General features: G+C 48.2%; 1 protein-coding gene across 1 annotated transcript in view; it reads right to left on the reverse strand.

Moving 5' to 3' along the window:
* Positions 1 to 17,636, reverse strand: part of MBD5 (methyl-CpG binding domain protein 5) — a 205,702-nt gene that overhangs the window by 30,831 nt on the left and 157,235 nt on the right. The window contains 4 exon segments of the mRNA XM_068158686.1: positions 6,387 to 7,905; positions 7,908 to 8,527; positions 11,781 to 11,961; positions 12,714 to 12,816. Of these exon segments, the coding sequence (XP_068014787.1) occupies positions 6,387 to 7,905; positions 7,908 to 8,527; positions 11,781 to 11,961; positions 12,714 to 12,816 (2,423 nt within the window).

Below are 17,636 nucleotides of genomic sequence, written 5' to 3' on the forward strand. Positions count from 1 at the left end.
CTACTCTGTTCTATTCAACCAGCTTGGAAGAGACCTCCAAGATCATCCAGTCCAACCTACAGCTTTCAGAGCTGCTAAAGGCAGTTCTACCAAGTAACAGAGCAGGAACTGTCTCTTTGTTGCACTGAAAAACACACTTAAGAGTGTACCAATTCAAACTGAAAGTGCAAATCACACTTCACAAAGCATTGCTGTAAGAGAAACTGCCCACTAGGTATTCTCCTATTTCCACATCCACACTGAATGTGCTCTGTGAGGCACTGGGGGGGTTTAGTCTGGTGAAAAGGAGGCTGAGGGGAGACCTCATTGCTCTCTACAGCTCCTTTAAAGGAGGTTGAAGAGAGGTAGGGGGTTGGTCTCTTCTCCCTAGTATCAGGAGAGAGAATGAAAGGAAATGGCTTCAAGTTGCGCCACAGGTGGTTTAAATTGGAATCAGGAACAGTTCCTCTGCTGCAGGAGTGGTCAGACATTGGAACAGGCTGCCCAGGGAGGTGCTGGAGCCACCATTCCTGGAGGTGGTCAAGAAACCTGCAGACTTTGGGACATGGTTTAATGGCCATGGTGGTGTTGGGCTGATGGTTGGATTCAATGATCTTGGAGGTCTTTTCTAACCCAATGATTCCCTGGCTCCCAACACTGTGATCATGGTTTTCTTTACTTACAACAAACCAGCCATAACATTGCCCCCCTCCTTAACAGTGGTTTTCAACCTCTTGCTTGAGCAGGTTATCTTCAGGATGGCAACCACTGAGGCCTGCTCTGTGCATTCTCTGCACCTTCTGAAAAGTGACTGAGCTGGAATAAGCCTGTGAGAATTTGGGGGGGAAGGGCAAACCAAACCCCCCAAAAGCAATCCAAAGCAGTTTCTAGGCCAACAGAAATCCTTCAAATAAGGTTACTGTTGAAAATACCTGACTGGATTCCCATCTTGGCTCTCCTCCTTCCCCCTGTCTCTTCTGAGTTATGTATTCTACCATCACTGCTGTTTTTAAAATGACTTTGGGAGAGCTATTCTTCTGTGCTCAGCTGTTAACAGAAAGCAGCAGCAGCCTTCTAGTAAAAAGCTGTCAAGACAACAGCATACAAATGAAGGAACACACAAATGAAGCCTTACACTACTTTCTCTTCCTATTTTCACTCAGTCTGATCTCATCTTGTATCATTCCCCCACTCACAGCTGTGGGAGATGCATTGCAGATGAGGGAAAATATTGTATTGCAAATTTGGCTAACTAAGAAGGCAGTAAAACACAGGAGTTCTTTCAACAGTCTCCACTCCACCCTCCAGCAAGCTCTGGTGGTGCCTGCTGCTTCTGCTGAAGAATATGCTCAGAAGAGGTGAAAGAAAGGCTTCCCAGTGAGGGTGGGGAGACACTGGAACAGGTTGCTCAGGGAGGTGGTGGATGTCTGTCCCTGGAGGTGTTCAAGGCCAGGCTGGATGAGGCCTTGAGGGAGCAACCAGAAGGGTTTGGGTTGGAAGGGACCTTAAAGATCATCCAGTTTCAACTCCCCAGCCATGGGCAGGGACACCTTCCACTACAATAGAATAGAATAGAATAGAATAGAATAGAATAGAATAGAATAGAATAGACCAGACCAGGTTGGAAGAGCCCTTCAAGATCATCGCATCCAACCCATCAACCAATCCAACCCACCCAAACAACTGAACCATGGCACCAAGCACCCCATCAAGTCTCCCCCTGAACACCTCCAATGATGGTGACTCCACCACCTCCCCAGGCAGCCCATTCCAATGGCCAATCACTCTCTCTGTAGAGAACTTCTTTCTAACATCCAACCTAAACCTCCCCTGGTGCAGCCTGAGACTGTGTCCTCTTGTTCTGGTGCTGGCTGCCTGGGAGAAGAGACCAACCTCTCCCTGTCTACAATCTCCCTTCAGGTAGTTGTAGAGGGCAATAAGGTCACCCCTGAGCCTCCTCTTCTCCAGGCTAAGCAACCCCAGCTCCCTCAGCCTCTCCTCACAGGGCTGTGTTCCAAACCCCTCACCAACTTCATTGCCCTTCTCTGGACTCGTTCCAGCAACTCAACAAGTCAAGTGCAGGTCATCCAACCTGGCCTTGAACACCAAGGGCTCAAACTTGGAACACCACAAAGGCTTTCTACTGCATGAAGAGAGAAAGCTTATTTTGTGTGTATCCCTTTTACATCCCCTTCCACTCCTAGTGAAAACCACCTGGGAATGAAAGATGCTGCCTGTGGAAGGAGAACCTACAAGCTGCACCAGTAAGACTTGGTCCATGAGGTTAAAATGTAATGGAAAGCTTAGGCAATAGCCAGCTAACTCATTGTGGTGATTTCTCAGGACGGTTTTTCTCTCCAGAACTATTTTCTGATTAGCAGCTATTCTGAATGCTGGCACAGAAAGAGAAAACAGATTTAGCAATTAAAATATCTCCACCCAAAGAGGGAAATAAATAAATCAAGCAACAAACCATGCCACAAACTAAAACACGAGCACGAGAGGCTCCTCAAGACATCTCACTCAGCTGAGCTGCTCTGCAAAGCACATTCACCACTGCCCTGCTCCGTCCAGCAAGGCTTGAAGAACACAGAGCAATTCACAGTACACAGGCTGACAGAAGAATCACAGAATCATTAAGGTTGGAGAAGGTCTCTAAGGTCATCAAGCCCAACTGTCAAACCAGTATCTCCCTGACCACCAGACCATGCCCCACATCTCCTGGCCTGCATCAGGAACAGTGTGGCCAGCAGGAGCAGGGAGGTCATTCTGCCCCTGTACACTGCACTGGTTAGGCCACACCTTGAGTCCTGTGTCCAGTTCTGGGCCCCTCAGTCTAGGAAAGATGTTGAGATGCTGAAAGGTGTCCAGAGAAGGGCAACAAAGCAGGGGAGGGGTTTGGAGCACAGCCTTGTGAGGAGAGGCTAAGGGAGCTGGGGCTGCTTAGCCTGGAGAAGAGGAGGCTCAAAGGAGACCTTATTGCTGTCTATAGCTACCTGAAGGGAGGTTGTAGCCAGGTTGGTCTCTTCTCCTGGGCAGCCAGCACCAGAACAAGAGAACACAGTCTCAAGCTGTGCCAGGGGAGGTTTAGGCTGGATGTTAGGAAGAAATTCTTCCCAGCAAGAGAGATTGGCCATTGGGATGTGCTGCCCAGGGAGGTGTTGGAGTCACCATCCCTGGAGGTGTTTAGGAAGAGCCTGGCTGAGGCACTTGGTGCCATGGTTGAGTTGATGAGATGGAGTTGGGTGATAGGTTGGACTCAGTGACCTCAAAGGTCTTTTCCACCCTGGTTAATTCTATTCTCTTCTATTCTACTTGTTTTTTTAATACCTTCAGGCATGGTGAGTCCACCACCTCCCTCCCTGGGCAGCCTCTTCCAGTGCCTGAAAACCCTCTTTGGGAAGACATTTTTCACCATACCTAACCTGAACCTCCCCTGGCACAACTTGAGGCTGCTTCCTCTTGTCCTGTCACTTGCTGCATATGAGAAGATACTGACCCCTACCTCAGTCTAACCTCCTCTGAGGTAGTTGTAGGGGGTGATGAGGTCTCCCCTCAGCCTCCTCTTCTGAAGACTAAACAGCACCACTTTACTCAGTCACTTCTCCAGACCCTTCACCATCTTTATTGCCCTTCTCTGGACACACTCCAGCACCTCAATGTCCTTCCTGATATGAAGGGCCCAAAACTGAACCCAGTATGTGAGGTGTGGCCTCACCAATGAGGGGGGAAGACAATCATCCCCCTAGACCTCCTGCCACACCATTCCTGAGGAAGGCCAGGATGCTGTTGGCTGCCTTGGCTACCTGAGCACACTGCTGGCTCATGTTCAGCTGGCCATCAATCAACACCCCCAGGGCCTTCTCTGTCATGCAGCTCCCCAGCCATTCTTCCCCAAACCTGTGACACTGGATGGGGTTGTTGTGGCCCAAGTGCAGCAGTCAACACTTGACCTAATTGAATACCATAGCGTTGCCCTCAGCCCATGGACCCAATCTGTCCAGATCTCTCTGCAGAGCCTTCCTGCCCTCCAGCATGCCACCCAGCATGGTGTCATCTGCAAACTCACTGAGGGTGCACTCAGTCCTCTCACCCAGATGACTGATAAAGATGTGAACCAGAAAATCAGAAGCTTTCTGTAGAAACACCGCAGCAGAAGAGAAGTCCCCAGGGGGGGTTATGAAGATAGTTCTGTCCCTGTATTACTGGGAACTGAACTGGCTGTTTGTGAAGGTGAAACCTTTCCTGGTGGGGCTTAGGCACACAGAGATTTGTTCTGATGAATTTGCCTTCTTGGGAAGAAATTCAGCTTGCCTGCTGATCCAAGCAAAGGCCTGATGAACTAGCACAGGAATGCCAACCAGCTGTGCCATCAGCCCAAAAGCAGCCTTCACCAGTGGTCCCAGCTACCACCACACCGAAGCAGGGCACGGCTATAGCAGAGGACTAGAGCAAAGATCCTGCACAGGGATGACTTTGGATGCTCCTTCTTAGAAGTCCACTTTAACAGTCTTCCATGGGATGCAACACTGCTGCTAATCTTGGACCTTTTCAACCCTTACCCCAGGGGGTGTGAATCACTACTGCTTAGCTTCTTGACAGTAACCACCGCTGCACAGGCCCTTAGCTCAGGTAATGTTCACTTGGTGTCCAGGCTCTTATCTCAGGTAACATTCAGTCTCTTATCTTCTCTGGAGGCTAAGCTGATGTAGTCCCAAGCTGCAGTAACTTTGCAATCTTCTTCTACTGTGCAGGCAATGACAGTTCAGAAGAATCTACACTTAGAATCACAGACTCATTCTGGCTGGAGGAGACCTTTCAGATCATCCAGTCCAACCTTTAACCCAGCACTGCCAGGTCACCAGTAAACCGTGGCCCTCAGCACCACATCTCCACACCTTTTCAATCCCTCCAGGGATGGGGACTCCACCACTTCCCTGGGCAGCCTGTCCCAGGGCTTGATAACCCTTTTGGGGAAGAAATTGTTCCTCATGTCAAACCTTAAGCTCCCCGATGCAATGTGAGCCATTTCCTTTCATCCTGTCAGTTGTTTCTACATCCCAGTGGTCCCCATTGACCTCACAGCAGAGGTGGAGACTCACAGAGTTTCTGCTAAAGGAATCCGGTTAGTGGGACAGGGAAGCGAGCTCCTCAGGCAAAGCCAGCCCTTTGTTCTGTCCAGGAGAGAGTACAAAGTCTCAGAAGAGAGAGGCTCTATCAGGCACCACTCCTCTTTGTCAGCATGACAAGGCAAAACAGGCATGCAAGGACTGAGAGCTGCTCGCTTGCGACACAAAGCACCAACACAGCTACAGCAAAAACCCAAATGCTCTGGTTTTAACCCAGGGAAAGGAGAGAGACCCTTACAAGTCATCATAAACTGTGAGCAGCACAACACTGGAGAATTATTTGTACACAACTCAGGTTTTACAGAATCCCACCCTGTGTTTTAAGGAGTGAAGCTCAGGAATGCCTATCAGGTTCTCCCTTGGGTTAACGAGAGACTGCTTGCACACTTCTACGTCGCTTCCCTTTGACCTGAGGTAGCTTAGCTGTGATTGAGTCAAACACAAGCTCCAAAAGCTACTCAAGCTGAAAGACTGAAAGATCAGATGGGAGGCTTGCCTTCTGCTTAAGAAATTAACACAGTAGCAGCTTCCAGGACTGCAGAAGTCGTTCAACCAGCGGCAGGTAAACGAAATACAACTATTTGAGCTGACTCCCTTTCATCTTGACAGCAACAGCAACATACCTGTTTCCTCTCCAAGTCTTCACTGATGGATAAACCAGGAAGCCTCTCTCTCTCCCCTCTTCCAACTGAATGTACAAGTTGTTCAAGCATTTAATTACCAGCTGAGTAAAATGGTCATGATAAAGGCAAACACAGACTTGGCTGCACCTACAAAAGGTTATCTTGTAAACTTTTATACCCCTACTATCTGCTCCAGCCTGTGGGACCACCGACTCTTGAACGCAAGCAGTAAGGAACAGATGGACAGCCTGGATATACACTGCCAGGTTGGTCATGGCACTCTAGGGTTGAAGTAGCAAAGGGCACGCTGCAAAAGGAAAACCAATCCCAATTTCTTTGGGCAAGTGACAAAAGCTGAGGTCTGGGTGGGAACAGAAGGTCATGGATTTTATTTTGGCAGTGTGTGGAAGCTAACGGAAGCAAGAGCTGTCAGAGGAAGGTTTTTGTTCAGAAGCAGGGGGATGTATTTTCAGTCTGCCACTGGATTTTCTCATTTGTTTTATTATGACCTGGGCAGCAGCCTGAAACAGGCAGGTTCTTATGCTGGCAGACTCAAGGTGAACGAGCAGACAGGTATAAAGAACCCATCTCAAACCAGTCGCCACGTATTTCCCAGCAGCCAAACCCTGGGGCATCCTTTCAGGAGGAAACCTACCTGCTTCAGGACTTGTTTGATTACAGCTGCTAACAATGCTGTTTGGTATCACTGGAGTGGAGGATGCCTGGATTCTGGGCTGAGGTGGGTTCGGATGTAATGAGTTTCCTAAAGCCATTCCTGACTGAGCCAGCATCCCGCAGGTGCCGCTGGCCTGCATCTGATTGATTAACCCTGCAAGGTGGTTGGTGGTGCCCGGGCTTGTACCGTGGACAAAGTTAGTGTTTGTGTTCTGGCAGTGCACACCCTCCCCTCGCAGGGGTAAACTCTGTGCCAGCGAGTTCTGGAGGCTGCCAGAGTTCATACTGGTGTCTGCAAAATGCATCTGGTTACCAGAGCAAGGTAAAGCGGTACTGGAGCTCCCACAACTGGTGGTACTATTGCTGCTCATGTGAGAGCTTTGACAACTCATGGACTGAAGGAGCTGGGACATAGAACTGATGGGGAAGGAGCTTTGACTTTGCTTTCTTATCAAATCAGAGCCAGCTTTGGAAACTCCAGAACTGTCCAGCTGAGACTGTCTCAGCAAACTCAACACCGTGGTGGTGGGCTGCTTCCTTTTCCTCAGAGGATCTTTCTGCTGAGACATCAACTTATCTCTGAGTGCTGCTCGGCCACTCTGCCCTTCGGTCGTCGGTAGGAGCACGTTGGCAGCAGGAGGGAACATGGTATTTAAAGTGCTGTGTCCTTCGTTGTTGCCGCCGCTGGCAACAGGTCCAGAATTGCTACTGCTGTTATTGTTGGTACCAGCAAGTTTATTTTGATTTGCTAGCTGTGCTTTGGCTGCTGCTGAGAGTAAACTGCTTGCTGGAAAAGAGGCAGCGTTGTGCTGGTTCAAGATCTGATTTAAAGGCATTCCCAGCAAACCAGGCTGGCTCTTCAAGGAACCGCTTCCAGCCGATGCAGTGGCAAAAACTGCATTGTTTGGAGGGTTTAAGACGTTACTCATTCCAGCAATTAACGGGTTGGGGATCTCCTTGTACTGATTGAGTCCGTCGTGCTTGGTGGAAGGGCTAGATGGCATAGATGGCCTCGGCGACCCTATCGTCGACCGCGGGGACCTGGGAGGAACTTTCATACCGCTACAGGATGACTGTGGTCCTACTGGGGGCAGCAGGAAATTGCCATGGTCTGATGACGTGGAAGAGGAACGTGATCTTTGGGGAGAAGCCTCGATCCTTCCCATCCCGGATCCCAGCATGTGAACCGGGGACGTCACCGGTGAAGGAGAGAGGGAGGTTGAAGCAGAATGCTGCACTCTTTGAACGTGACTCCCGTGGTTCATGTGCCCAGGTTTGACGGTTGGCAAGGGGAGGTTACTTGGCAGAGGGACGACAGCAGGAGGCATGCTTACATTCATCACGGGTACCTGAGAGTGGACGTTTGAATGGAAGGTCGTTGGGTTAATGATAACCGGGTTCTGGTTCACGGGTTTGCTGGGGATAGGGTCAAGTATGCCAAGTGGATCCTTCTCTGATGGCAATGGCTTTTTCTGAAGAGCACAAGAAGGTGGGGGGGGGAGGCGGGGGGCGGGCCTTGGGGCGGTTTGTGGTGAAACATTGCTCGTGGTATTTCCATACCAGCTGAGAAACTACACATGGGCTTTTTCATTACCGGGCTTTTCGTGGGCAAGGTGGGGGAAAGAGGTATATTAGTCCTTCCAGCCATTGCACAGGATGACTGTATGGGAGAGCCGTGTAGCATTACTGATGGTGGAGAGAGAGGTGTCCTGTTCATGTGAATAGGACTAGAGTTGGGTGCTCCGTGAAAACTGGGATTGTTCCTCGTGAAAACATCCGGGCTTCCGAGAGGGTCAGTCCTGGGAGAGATTGAGCCATCTCCGTAGATCTGCGATCCCGATGAAGCTGGGCTGGGCATCCCGCCGTGACTGCCACGGTACGGAGACTTCTGTCCCAGTTCATTGCTACCCAATCTCTGCCTAGGATAGACAGAATGAAGTTCTTGTTGCTGGCTTCCAGCCATTTCTTGCACATAAAGCCTACCCATGGCATTAGATGCCCCCATCATCAACTTGAAAGGAGTCTTACATTCCGGCATCACAGAATTTGTAATTCCTTCATGTGATTTATTCCTCACTGACCTTGGAGTTGCTGCTCTAGTAGGAACTACTGGAGTTGCACCTGGGAGTGAAAACACAAGAGTTACTGGTTTGAAACTCAGTATATCAGGCATTTCAGTGCAATGTTCAGCAAAGCTGGGAAGGCTGTTGGCTAAACTTTTGCCTCAAGAGAGGCAAATCACCAAAATCACCAATGGAATGGTCTGTGCTGCCCTACTACATGGTATCACAGTACCACAGTCTCACAGTATAACTGAGGTTGGAAATGACCTCAAGGAACATTGAGTCTAACCTGTCAACACAGACCCCATGACATGGTGTAGCTGTATAGACTTTAACTCCATATCCCACGTAAGGGCTGCATAAATATGGACAACCTTCAGTCTTTCTCTTTGCTTTCTGTCTTTTCTTTCTAACTATCATTACCAGGGTCCTACTCCTGAATCTCCAGCACCAACACTTTGGCTAGGGCTAGAGGAGCTGGCAGGAAGAGCAGGCAATTGCTGTCAGAGGGAAAAGGAGCCTCTGGCACCATCTATTGAGTATAGGAGGAACAAAGCCCAACAAGGGCTTACACTAATTTCTCCATGCCCCACAGAGAAAAGAGTCCTGCTCCAAACTCTGGCCCTGATGAGGATGAATGGGGAGCTGTGCCACGTAACTTTGGCCCAGATTTCTCTTCAGCCAACCCCTTGATTGCAGAGACCTTGACTCACCACGGCCATGCAAGGCAGGGGGCAGCTTCTCCTGCTGCTCTGTGTCACTTGCTGGCACCACAGGCACAGTTGTGTGAGTTAGTTCAGATCCTGGGAACTGTCCTCTCACTGCACTGAGTTAAGGCTTTACCTGCAGCTTCTGCAACAAGCTCTCCTTGGGGTGAAGATGCTAAATTGAAGGGGCTCAACCTCACCTGTTGGTTTCAGGGTAAAGAGCCTGGGGATATTTGCAGGTGTACCCTTCCACAATGGGAATTGCCTGTACATCCCACTGTGGGGGCTAGACCTTCCCACAAGCACAAGATCCTTTTAGAGCCTGCTAATATCAGATTTACATCAAAAGAGTTTTTGCCCCAATGTTGTGCTTTAAGAATACCACCATGAGCAGCTCCACACCACGAGCAGCTCCACATCATGAGCAGCTCCACATCACGAGCAGCTCCACACCATGAGCAGCTCCACATCATGAGCAGCTCCACACCATGAGCAGCTCCACATCACGAGCAGCTCCACATCACGAGCAGCTCTACATCTGGAGGACCTGCTGCCAGTTCTGCTCTGGGAATCTGCAATTCAGCTTGGAGTGCTTGGCATGCAGCCTCTGAGTATGCAAGCTTAAACTTGAATAATCAGCTAAAGATTCCATGTTCAAATGAATCCAGAGGTGCCTTTAAATTCCTCTACTCACAAGAACCCAATTCCCTTCCTTCAGCCTGCCCATGAGAGACAGATGGCACTGACAATCCTGCCTTCATCCTATTTGCTCAACCAGCTACATCATGAGAGAAACAAACATATTACCTTTCCCAAAATACAACCCAAGCCTTACTTAGAGGACAAATCCCAAGGCTGAAGTGCAACATGGAAGATGCAAGCCTCACCTGCAAGGCTGGGCCTGAGCAAAGGGTCAAATGTGAGTGTGCAAACCCAGAGATATTTTGTTTATGAAGACAAATGATGAGGAAATTTCCTTCTTTGCTTAGTACACAACGTTCTGATCAACAGAGGTGGTGAGACCACATAAATGTGACTTGCCTCTTAATGTTCAGCTGGTTTGACCTCCTTCATTGTGCTACTTTGTTTGAAAATGGAAATGCAATTTAAGTGCTACTCCTAAAGAATAAAACATAATTAACCAGGGAACAGCATTGTGATGTGGGAACTTGCTCTGCTTTCCTTAAACACCTAAATGGCACTGCAGAAAACCCAACTGAAACAAAGCTCTCAAATCACACAGAGCACATCAGGGCTATGACCAGCAGTGGTCCCCTCAAGAGTTGCCTGCACTTCTTATGCTCTTCAAATTTCCCACTCTGAATTCAAGCTGTAGAGGGGCTGGCAATTAGCCAGCTCTTGCTGCAGCAATACTGGGGTGCAAAAGAGCTCTCTCACATTATCCAGGGCCAATTCCCACAAGCTGGATGCATCAGAGTATACAACCATAAACATACTGAGCTCTGTCTTAAGGTAACTTCTCTCTGTTGTCTTCCCCATTTGGATTTGTTTTGACTACTTCAGAACCTTTGTTTTGGAATCCTCTGAAAGCTCCTCATTTTAACTGAAAGGTTTTATGCACCCCTGGTTTTGTAGCTGTTTAATTCAGTGCTGGCTTTGTCCTTTAGCTTAAGGAGCTTTATTTTCCAGGGCTGATTCTCATGATGCCCTTATTGACAGCAATTGTGTCTCCTCTCAGCCACCATTTTGCTGGGTTGAACAACCCAGAGGCTTTCAGATGACTTTCATAAGGCAGGTTTTGCAGTCCACTAAGGGAAAGGCCTCTGCTCTATTTCAGCAGGAGTGCTGCTAGCAAGAGGGTGCAGGAAGGCAGGGAGAACACAACAGCATTTGTACTTCTTCCTCTCCCAGTCACACTGATCTGCACCACACTGCCATCTGGTACTGCTCACAGGCATCTTTGATCAGCTATGATATCTAGGGCTTCTTTCCTCAATCATTTACAGCTAATAGCTTTTTTTTCACTAGTCCCCAAGTGAATAACCTCACAATTAACAGGATTTGTGGCTACACCTTTTCTTTCAACTCCAGGTCTCCATGATCCCCCAGATTTTCACCCTGTTTTGATGTCCTCTTGTTTGGATAAGACCTGTCAACTTCATCCATCAACAGCCTCCCTCCTTTCTTGTTGATGTGGATAATTAAAATGCTAATCCAGGTCGCTCCCCAAAAATAATCCTTGAGAAATTACAGTGGAGATCTTCTCCTGCTGTACATTCTGCCTTGCAATACAATTTCCCATTTAGCCAAGTCCTCAGCCACATTCTAATCCCTTTATAATCACTTTATTCTGCTTCTCTAATTTCCCATGTGACAGAATATCAGACATATTACTACAGTTCCAAAAGATGAGAGCTAATGTATTTTCTTTGTCTAGAACAATCTGATACCTTTTCCAAGAAATTCAGGCTCTTAGTCTGGGCTGACCTGCTTTTGAGGCTCATTTTCTATCTCCCTCCATCTCTCCAAATGCTCTCTCCATTTTTACCTTGGATCTGTTTACTACCGGGGAGTATTTTGGCAGGGCGAAGACAAATACATGCAAAAGGGAGTCACTGAATTATCCTGCATCATTTTACTCACTTGTTCCACCACCAGGACTAGTCAGAACTAGTGAGGGATGTGGTGCTTCCATGCTTTTATGAAGTGTAGCCACAGCAATAATCTTCCTTTTGTGGATGCATAGTTTGGTGACATCTTCGTCCGCTTTGACATCTTCAGCAGTTCTCTGCTTCACAGCAGCTCCAGGATCAAAATTAAAGACCTGAGGGTGAATGATTCCGGTGTTCAAAGTCAGGATGGCAGGCAGCAAACTCCCCAAACACACCCCAGACAGAATTCTCCTGTCTGCCCCTACCTTGCCCAAGAGATAGCCTTGACAGTTTCTAACTTACCAGTACTACGCAATACTACTTCTAACTTACCAATGCTATGCAATAAACATCATGGAGCCTTGCAATAAAAGACTGGATGTTATAATCATGAAATGTAACAAGAAGTGAACAGAACAATAAACTAGAATAATTAAATACAATACCAGCAATGATAACAGTACTGGTGGTGGTAGCAGCAGGAGTAGTAATAATAACAGCAGTGAGTACGTGACCAGGGAGGTTGTCAGCCAGCAAGAGAAGTTTAACGCCCTTCAGTATAAAAACCCAAGAGACAAGGACCATATGTGGCTGAGATTGCTCTGTGATGAAGAAGGGAAGTTTAGAATTTGCCTCCAGACAGTGAAATTGTGGAGCTGAGACTGAAGCTGGGAGGCAAGGCCGTGGCTTGGTTTGAGTCTCAGATGCTGCTGTCGATGGCAGGGCTCCAGTGTAACGTTCACACACCGTAACAATGGAGTCAGATCTTTTTCAGGAGGGCAGAAGGGAGACTGATTTTGCATTTGATGGTAAATCTGTGGGCCTGTACCACTGATGTTACATGGATGAGCTGAACAGATAGCACATCAGCTGACACAGTTCAGAAGATCATAGCACAGAGATCCAAAAGGATGCTTTTCATTACCTTGGGAAGAACAAGAGGACATTCTAGGCCACACTTGCATGTTCCATCAGTCAGCAAGTAAGTCTTCACCTGCTCCAAGCAGGATAATAAAGACCCACTGGGACTGCAAAGCAACAGAAATGATGAATATAAGCTGTTTGACAGGTCATGACTTCTCTCTACCACACTAACAGCACAAGTTGGGGGGGTGCTTCAAATAACACAGCTAAGATTTCCTATGCTGTTTCCTGATTCTCCTCGCTTTCAGTCAAGAACTGAGATGACCCCTCTCAAAAACAGCCCCTACAAATCATTTTAAAGGAAGATTTGACTGTGGAAAGCAAACACAGCGAGTGCAGAGAAGTTAACTGAGATTATTGGTATTTATTATTCATACTGTAGTCCTGCTTGAAAGCCTTAACACCACCAAGATGGTTTTTCTCCCTCCTCTCTCCTACAATGTGTAACACACAGGCAGAGTTCAGTCCCCATGGACCTCCTCCCCCTCCATCTCATCACTGCAGTTCCATGTAGGCACCAAACTCATCTCCACTTTTCAGGACTGGGATCTAATTTAAAAAGAAAAAAACCTCACAAAATGTGTAGGAGAAAACCCACAGAGAAAAAGGGGAACAGTAACAAAAGTGTGATAGAACGAGAGCAAATGGCCTCAAGTTGCACCAGGGGAGGTTTAGCCTGGAGATGAGGAACGATTTCTTTGCTGCAGGAGTGGCCAGGCGTTGGAGCAGGCTGTCCAGGGAGGTGGTGGAGTCACCATCCCAGGGGGTGTTCAAAAACCATGTAGCCATGGCACTCTGGGACATGGTTTAATGGTCATGGTGGTGGTAGGTGAATGGTTGGACTGGGTGATCTCAGAGGTCTTTTCCAACCCAAACAATCCCAAGAGCCCATGAAAAGCAGGTCTCTTATTTGCATAAACAGTTTGGTTTCATTCAGCTCTGACTCGAAGCCTCTCACTGCCAGTGAGACATATTACACCAAGAAGCCAGTCCAGTGAGTTTCTGATAAACTATGCTTGGGTTCCTCTAACTCCCACCAGAAAATCATTATCTCCAGATCCAAAAATAGGACATTGGAAATTCTGTTACAGCAAAAATCACTAATTCATAAGATGAAAAAAAAGCTCTCATGTCACAAGGCTCTGACTTGCAGATTGCTCTTTATTACCTGGCCATCTAAACTGTTTATGGGGGAGAGAAGAGGGTAATTTATGAGGCTGAGAACACTGCCTCTTAATGGCAGCTGGAAATAGCTCTTCTTTTAACAAAAGCAGCCCAAGTTTGGACCATGACACCAGCCCAGGCCATGACAAACTTCCCTGCTTCAAACCCAACATACAAACACCTCATTCTGCACCAGAATGAAGTCACAGGGATAGCAACGTCTGCAAGGGACATCTAAAGTTACACTGACAGTTCAAATCAGGAGCTGATTAGCCAGCCTTGCCCTGAAATAATTATTGTTAGAAGGAACTGCCTAGATGTGTGACAGTGACAGGGCTGAGGGGAAGCAAGATAAAAGAGCCATCTCCAAACAGTGGCAGGGCTAGGAGGCGACAGATCAGCAAAGCCAAACCTGTCCTCCCCTCAGCTCAAGTCAGGCACTGGCACAGGCTGCCCAGGGAGGTGGTGGAGGCACCATCCTGGAGGTGTTCAAGAAACCTGTGGCCATGGCACTTTGGGACATGGTTTAATGGCCATGGTGGTGTTGGGTTAATGGTTGGACTGGAGGATTTTAGAGGTCTTTTCTCATAGGTTGAAGGTGAGAATTGATGATCTTAGAGGTCTTTTCCAACCCTGTGCTCAGCACTGGTTAGGTCACACCTTGAGTCCTGTGTCCAGTTCTGGGCCCCTCAGGTTAGGAAAGATGTTGAGATGCTGGAAGGTGTCCAGAGAAGGGCAACAAAGCTGGGGAGGGGTCTGGAGCACAGCCCTGTGAGGAGAGGCTGAGGGAGCTGGGGTTGCTTAGCCTGGAGAGGAGGAGGCTCAGGGGAGACCTCATTGCTGTCTACAAATACCTGAATGGAGGTTGTAGCCAGGTGAGGTTGGCTTCTTCTCCCAGGCACCCAGCACCAGAACAAGAGGACACAGTCTCAAGCTGTGCCAGGGGAGGTTTAGGCTGGATGTTAGGAAGAAATTCTTCCCAGCAAGAGAGATTGGCCATTGGGATGTGCTGCCCAGGGAGGTGGTGGAGTCACCATCCCTGGAGGTGTTTAGGAAGAGCCTGGCTGAGGCACTTGGTGCCATGGTTGAGTTGATGAGATGGTGTTGGATGATAGGTTGGACTTGATGATCTTGAAGGTCTTTTCCAACCTGGTTAATTCTATTCTATTCTATTTTATTCTATTCTAGTCTAGTCTAGTCTACGATTTGGGGAGCAGGGAGGGAATGACTCTATTGTTATTTCTTTTCATTTCAGCTACAGGCTGATTAAACCCTTAATATATTTTCACTCAGTGAGTATCACTTGTTTGCTCTTCTTTAGCTTCCAGGAGACATTATTGTGGCCTTCCAGTATCTAAAGGAGGTCTGCAGGAGAGCTGGAGAGATACTTTTTACAAGGGCATGCAGTGACAGGATGAGTAGAATGGCTTCATGCTGGAAGAAGCTGGATTTAGATGAGACACCTCTTACTAGGCCAGGTTGCTCAAAGCCTCATCCAGCCTTGTCCTAAACACTTCTGGAGATGAGGCATCCACAGCTTCTCTGGTCAACCTGTTCTAGTGCCTCAACACCTTCATACTAACCACCTTCTTCCTAATGTCCAATCTAACTCTACCCTGCTCCTCTTTAAAAATCATTGCCTCTTATCCTACCCCTCCAAGCCCCTGTAAAAAGTCCCTCTCCAGCTTTCCCACAGTGCCTTTCAAGTCCTGGGAGGCTGCTCTAAGGTTTCCCTGGAGCCTTCTCTTCTCCAGGCTGAACAGTCCCAACTCTAGCAGCCTGTCCCCACAGGAGAGGTGTTCCAGCCCTTTGATCATCCTTGTGGCCCTCTTTTGGACACTCTCCAACAGATCCATGTTCTTCTTGTGTTGGGGGCTCCAGAGTTGGATGCTGTACTCCAAGTGAGGTCTCACATGAGAAGAGTAGGAGGGCAGAATGCCCTCACTTGACCTGCTGGCCACATGTGTCCTCACACTCCTGTACTGCAAAGGACAACTCACAGCCTCCCTTGTAAGAAACCACCAGGGGTTTTTTCAGCACTAAGGTCATCCAGAAGTTTTTGGCCTCCCACAGAAACAAGCAAGAGTAAATGATAATCCATTAAGATTAGTGACAGTTGTGAGCTCTGCTCCTGTGCTTAAGGAGATTTCCTCAGTTTCCTGCCCTGATGACTACTCAGAAGCACTCAGCTGAGGAGCAGAGTTAGGTCCTGCTGTAAGGCAGCAGCACTGCTTTACTAGGAAAAGCACCAAGGCTCAACTCAGTGCTTTAACCAGGTAATAAAAACTAGTTAATGAATGGATTTAATCCACAGCAACTGTTGACAGCTGCTGGAAGAGCATGTGTGCTTTATAAGGAAGCACAAATAGAAGGAGTCCTTATTCAGCTGGGATCATCTATCCTAGTTAAATCATGTCAGACCTTAATATACACACTCATTTTCCCTTGGATAGCTTTTGAGTCAATACTGCTTGACCTTTCCTTCTCTCAATAGCCATCCTGCATATTTCCAGGGTGGCTGTTCTCTCAGAAGGGCACTGAAGCACTAGAGCAGGTTACCCAGGGAGGTAGAGGAAACTCAACCCTTGAAGATGCAGCAGGTGAAACCCTGACCAAGTCAAGCAGGAGGTTGGATTATTAACCTCCATCCTTCCCAACCCACAGCTCCTACTCTGTCTTTCACCAAATAAGCAGGATCTGGGTTCATCTGCTCCAGTCAAGCAGGAGGCTGCATTATTGACTTGCATCCTTCCCAACCCACAGCTCCTACTCTGTGTCTTCCACCACATAAGCAGGATCTGGGTTCATCTGCTCCATGTCAAGCAGGAGGTTGGATTGTTGACTTGCATCCTTCCCAACCCACAGCTCCTACTCTGTGTCTTCCACCACATAAGCAGGATCTGAGTTCATCTGCTCCATGTCAGGCAGGAGGTTGGATTATTGACTTGCATCCTTCCCAACCCACAGCTCCTACTCTGTGCCTTCCACCACATAGCCAGGATCTGAGTTCATCTGCTCCATGTCAGGCAGGAGGTTGGATTATTGACTTGCATCCTTCCCAACTCACAGCTCCTACTCTGTGCCTTCCACCATATAGCCAGGATCTGAGTTCATCTGCTCCATGTCAAGCAGGAGGTTGGATTATTGACTTCCATCCTTCCCAACCCACAGCTCCTACTTCCATCAAACAAGACTGTAAGAGCCAGTCACAAAGAGAGTGGCCATAAAAAGGAACCAGAAAAGCAAAACATCAGGCAGCATTGTACCAACAGTATGGCAGCCAAATGCCTGAAGGAGCAGTGCAAGCTTCATGTAGAAAATGAAGCTCAAGAGCAGGTAGGATCATCAGGTAGGTAATCACAGAATAGATCTGTTTGGAAGAGACCTTCAAGTTCATCCAGTCCAACCCCTGACCCAGCACAGAAGGGTCAACACTAAACCAGGTCCCTAAGCTCCAGATCCACACTCTGCTTGCACAACCCCCAGGAATGGTGACTCCAGCACTGCCCTGGGCAGACCATTCCAACGTTGGAGAACCCTCTCTGGGAAGAAATATTTCTTAACATCCAGCCTGAACCTCCTCTGGTGCAGCTTGAAACCATTTCCTCTGGTCCTGTCACTTGACACCAAGGAGAAAAGGCTGCCCCTTCCTTGTTCCAGCCTCCCCTGAGATAGCTGTAGAGAGCTCACCTCAGCCTCCCCTACTCCAGACTGCTCAACCCCAGCTCCCTCAGGTGCTCGTCACAGGCCATGTGCTCCA

The sequence above is a fragment of the Melanerpes formicivorus genome, unplaced genomic scaffold (genome assembly GCF_026170545.1).
Source record: "Melanerpes formicivorus ecotype bairdi unplaced genomic scaffold, bMelFor1.0.p_v2 SCAF_41, whole genome shotgun sequence".
NCBI classification, from domain to species: Eukaryota; Metazoa; Chordata; class Aves; order Piciformes; family Picidae; genus Melanerpes; species Melanerpes formicivorus.